Source organism: Phascolarctos cinereus, unplaced genomic scaffold, assembly GCF_003287225.1.
Source record: "Phascolarctos cinereus isolate Bilbo 61053 unplaced genomic scaffold, phaCin_HiC Scaffold_5;HRSCAF=322, whole genome shotgun sequence".
Taxonomy (NCBI): domain Eukaryota; kingdom Metazoa; phylum Chordata; class Mammalia; order Diprotodontia; family Phascolarctidae; genus Phascolarctos; species Phascolarctos cinereus.
The window spans coordinates 39,406,667-39,411,580 of NW_027555958.1; the positions used below are offsets into that span (position 1 = coordinate 39,406,667).

A 4,914-nucleotide genomic window follows, 5' to 3' on the forward strand; every position below is an offset into this window, starting at 1 on the left:
CCTCCTCCCTCACATCCCCTCCCCCCTCCTCCCTCACATCCCCTCCCCCCTCCATAGCATCCCTGCCTTCCTCTGACTTCCTTCTTCCCCTCCAGCAATCACCTTCCTGAATATGAGAAACACCCCTCTCTACTTTCTACCCTATTCAGCTCTATACTCTTCCTCAGTCCAGCACTGTTTTCAAAGCCCACCGCTTTTTTCTTTTTTCATCTTCCTATCACGTTGTTACATTACAGTACATACAGAGGCATCAGACTGAGCTCCGGGACCAGCCAGAGCTACTCCACCCTCAGAGGAGATCTAAAGTGAGCATCCTTCGTTGCAGTCCATGTCTGGAAATTCTCTCCAAATGTACTGGAGAATATCCTCTATTTGAACCTTGCAGCAGATGGAGGAAGACCTGGATGCTCTTTCCCTTCCCCTCCCTTCCCCTTCTCTCCCCTTTCTCCTCTTCTTTCTTCTGTCCACCCCTCTCTTTTCCTGTCCTGTCCTCTCCCCCTACATCAAGCTCAAAATTCCACGCAGACAAGAAAGCCAAGGACCCTTGTATATTTCAGCATCTCAGCACCAACATCCATGTCCCAAGCCAGAGATACCACTTGAACCATCCCTTCATCACCAGGCCACTCTCCTTCAGTGTTTCTCCTACTGCTCCCCCTACCCCCATGCCCAGAAGCTCCAGCTGATTCTGCCTGTGCCTGCTGCTTCCTGACTGCTTTCCACTTCCGAGCAGAGAGAGACCGCCACCACATCACTCACTACTGAAGCATTACAATCATATTCCTCAGACACCGAGGGGCTCCAGGATAGCTAGCTCAGAGGACTAGAAGGCCAACCCCACATAGCTGGAGATGAAATGCCACAGAGATCCTCTCAGAGTCTGGGGTTCTCTGACCTCCAGCTCCCTTCTGCACAGACTATACGACTCTGAACAGAATATTGGGACTCAGCAGGCTGCTCTCCTTTCCACAAATCTGGTCACTGGCAAGCCAAACTCTCAAAAACTGCCCAACCAGCCTGCCCCAGCTTCTAGTCTTCGCTGTAGGCATGGCCTGCTGCCCTGCTCTGGTGTATCAGCGGACCTCAAAACCAAGTTACTCCCACTCCCTAAGCACCTTTCATGGCCGGGAGAGCAAAACCCCCAAAAGAACTGAAAACCAAGTTACTCACAGTGGTGAAGTCCTGGTGCCCACACTCCTGTCCTTTGAACTTACAGTAGAGCATCATATCCTTCAGGTCATGTCCAACACGCTCCAAGAACTCTCGCATACTGAAGACCTTGGGTTTGTAGTGCTTGAAATTGGCCTTCTCCCGCAGGGCCTCCAGTACTGTGGGGTCAGCTAGGTGTGGATTAGGGATGTCCAAGTTGACATCGAGCAAGGCTAGCAGCTCCCCAGCATGGTACAGGTCGTTGGTGGTGAGGCGGGAAAAGCGGAAGCCATTGAGGTTGCAGACAGTCACGGCGGGGAAGACCAGGCTGTGGGCAACTACTTCATCTACCTTGGTGACATGCTGGTAGGAAAAGTAGAAGGAGATGCGCTCTGAGCTTTCCACCAGCAGCAGGCCCAGGGAGCCCATGAAAGCCACAGCCCAAAGCACGCGGCGGATGGTCAGGGGCCCATACACAAAGATGTGCCGGATGCCATGGAGGGTGGACGTGTTGGCAAAGATCTGGATGCTGGACGGCTGCAGGCTGCCTTCACTGGTGGTATCCTTGAGATCCATCGGGACCTTCTTGGAATCCTGAAACTGAGTTCAGGTTGGTGAATTGAGAGAGAGGGAGAGTTTTGAATCCCCCTGAATATGCTTAAACCCTTATTTATGAGTGGAGTGGAGTGGGGTAGGGGAGGGGAAGGGAGGGGAGGGTGGGGGGGAGGGAGCAGAAGGAGAGAACCAGGCCAGATGCTGTGAGTTTATCCTGGGAGCTCAGCGGTCGCTTGGCAGGGTGAGTGTTTATATAAAATCCATTCAAACTCTACCTCGTTCCTCGGTGCGATAAGGAGGGCTGGTTTTATTTGGGGGAGACACCAAGGTGATGTGGAAGAGATGTGGGTGGGAAGGGAGGGCTTAGCCAATGGAAATAAAGTCCTTCCCCTGCACACACACACACACCACTAGAGACAAGATTAAAAGCAAGCAAGAGAGAATGCTTAAAACAAGTCTCTCAGCGGCTCCCAGCCTGTTAACCAGTACATAATGCCCTGTGTTAAGCATCTACAGGGATGTCAGCCTGGATGCGCTGATGTACCGCAGAGCATCAGCACAGCCCACGGCAGGCAGTGAGACTGGCTGGATTTGCTCTATTCCCCCCCAGCCCTTGTTCTGGACTCTGGAACCCTGTTCCTTTCCCTGCTCATTCCTTGGCTCCCTCCCTCCTACCCAGCTTCCTCTGATGGGCAGTGTTCCAAATGCCAGCAGGCAGCCTCCTCGGAGACGAAGGAGGGCTGCTGATCTAGGAGCAGGGGAGAGGGATGTAAGAGGCTAAAAAAAAAAAAAACCATAATCATAACCACGGAGAGAAGAGATACACGGAGACAGAAGTCCCTAGATAAAGCTACCATCCACCCACTCCCATGCAGCAGCTTGGGGAGGTGGGGAAGGAGAGTGATTTCTGGTTATGGATGCTAGTCACAGGTAAAAAGTTTCATTTTGTCCTCTTTCTGCCTCTCTCCCAGGGAACCGAATGGCTACAGCCTTGAGGTGGGGAACAGTCATCCTGAAGTGAGCACTCTATTGATTTGTTCCACAGGATGCTTGCCTAAATGGAACGTGTGGGCTCCAGCTTTTTGCAAGGGGACTGGATCTAAGTGGAGGGATGGGTAAGGAAATGCCATTCTGTTACTAGGAAAGATCCTTCCTTTTGGGGTTTTGGAAGAATGGGGCTAAGGAGAACAGATCAAAGTCCTGTTATGCTCAGGAAACAAGAAACTGATGGGTATCTCTAGCATTTGGGGAAGTCAGGTTCTCCCTCCTGGCTCCCCCTCATAGCAAGAGACATCGCAACAGGTGGTCCCCCAATCTCCGTTAAGTATCTGGCAGAAGAAGTGGTACCTGAAAAAGAATGTGACAGCTGGGGCTCCAGGTAGGGCTTAATGTACTCAGCTTGCATGTGTGTGTGTGTGTGTGGTGTGTGTGTGTGTGTGTGTGTGTGTGTGTGTGCGTGTGTGTGTGTGTGTGTGTGTGTGTGTGTGTGCGTGTTTTCCTAAGGATTTGCCAGATGGGAGCACAGCTGTGGATTGAAGAGAGGGATGAGGCTCTGATTTGACCTCTGGGTTTCCAAAACTCCATTGACATCAAGTTCCAGCTGGCAAATAGGTGTGCCTTGCTCCATTCCAGGGCTCAAGACTGGGGAGTCAGTTTAGACAGTCCTGGAAAAGTATTCCTACATCCTTGTCACCTCCCAAGGGACATAGAAACAGAGAGATAAAATAGTCAACCTCTGGCTACACTGCCAAGCTTAGAAGGAAATACAGGATGACCCCCTCTGCTAGCCAACCTGAAACGTTCCCTCCTACCCAGCCTGGCGTTCCTTCTAGGGGCTTCAGCTCTCCTCGTAGCTGTATCCAAGGCCCAACTCACAGGCTTGGAAAGATGTTTGAGGAGAGAAGAGCAGCTGAGAGCATTTCTCCCTTTGTTTTGATCTGCTTTAGAGTGTCTTGGATCCAATCTGGCCTTTTTCTGAAGCCAGTCCAAAATTGGGGGTGTGTTTCAGTCATTTTTTGAAGCTGCAAGTGGCATTGTGTGCTCAACGCTTGTTTATTGATGCCAGGTCTGCTAATGAGGGTGATAACACCCCCAGCAGGAACCAAGCAGGAAACTCTCCCTGTCTGGCCTCATGTAGACTCCAATAAGACCGTGAGATTTATTGCCCAATCCAGGCCATCCCACTCTTTATGTCAGTCTGCAGTTTGGGGATTTGCTGCTCTTCAGGTTTTTCATTCGTGTCCAGCTCTTTGTGACCCCCTGTGGGATTTTGTTGGCAAAGATACCGCAGCGGTTTGTCATTTCCTTCTCCAGCTCATTTTACAGATGAGGAAACTGAGGCAAACAGGGTTGAAGTGACTTGCCCAGGCTCACAAGTATCTAAGGCTGGATTTGAACTTGTGAACCTCAGTCTTCCTGATTTGAAGCTCTATCCACTGTGCCACCTAGCTGCCACTATTTTGGGGGATAGGTCTATTCCTATGGATGTGAATTGAATTTGTCTATCTTCTTCCCTCTCTTGAACTTAAGTTCTTAGGGGAAACTCCATACTCATTTCTCAATATGATGATTTTCTGTGTTTTAAAACAATATTTATAGCTTTATTTATATTTATATTTATTTATTTTTATTTATATTTATAGTTTTATTAGTACAGGGAAGTTCTGATGAAGAAATTCCTTTTACAAATTCAGATATAGGAAACTCTCTCTAACACTCCAGACCAGCACACCTCTATAGTTATGACCTCAGAAAGCTGATTGGGGCACCTAGAAATAACATGGCTTACCTAGGTTTACCCATTCAACATGTGTCAGAGGCAGGATTTGAAACCAGGTCTTGAGGGTGATTTTCTCTTCACTACATTGCCTTGCTATCTAACATTAGGCACTGGATAACTTCAGTGGTTTCTCCATTCCCCAGCTCCAATGTTATAAGTATGGGATTCATAAGGAGAGTAGTCAAATAGATGGGAAACGTGACTGGATCATGAGGTTTAGAATTGGAAGAAATTTTAGGAAAAAAAATGTAGTTCAATCCTTTTGTTTTCTAGTGGGTAACACTGAGGTCCCTAGACAGGAAGGGACTTGTCCAAAGTAATGAGCGGCTAAGCAAGATTCATACCCAGACAATCTTGTATGAAAGTTAGTGTTCTTTACAATGGACCAGGTTAATTTTCTTATAAGGATGTCTTTGGGGGACCTTGAGCAG

The 4,914-nt window shown here is 48.9% G+C and overlaps 1 protein-coding gene across 1 annotated transcript; it reads right to left on the bottom strand.

Moving 5' to 3' along the window:
* Positions 1–1,107: 1,107 nt before the first annotated feature.
* LOC110192198 (acid-sensing ion channel 2-like) lies at positions 1,108–1,754 on the bottom strand. Its single transcript, XM_020963211.2, has one exon. It carries the CDS (start codon positions 1,723–1,725, stop codon positions 1,108–1,110), a length of 618 nt encoding a protein of 205 aa, XP_020818870.1. The 5' UTR covers positions 1,726–1,754.
* Between the last annotated feature and the right edge of the window lie 3,160 nt (positions 1,755–4,914).

What these genes read in the sequence shown, in the direction of transcription:
- LOC110192198 (XM_020963211.2), bottom strand. Translation starts at nt 1,725, where the DNA reads ATGGATCTCAAGGATACCACCAGTGAAGGCAGCCTGCAGCCGTCCAGC.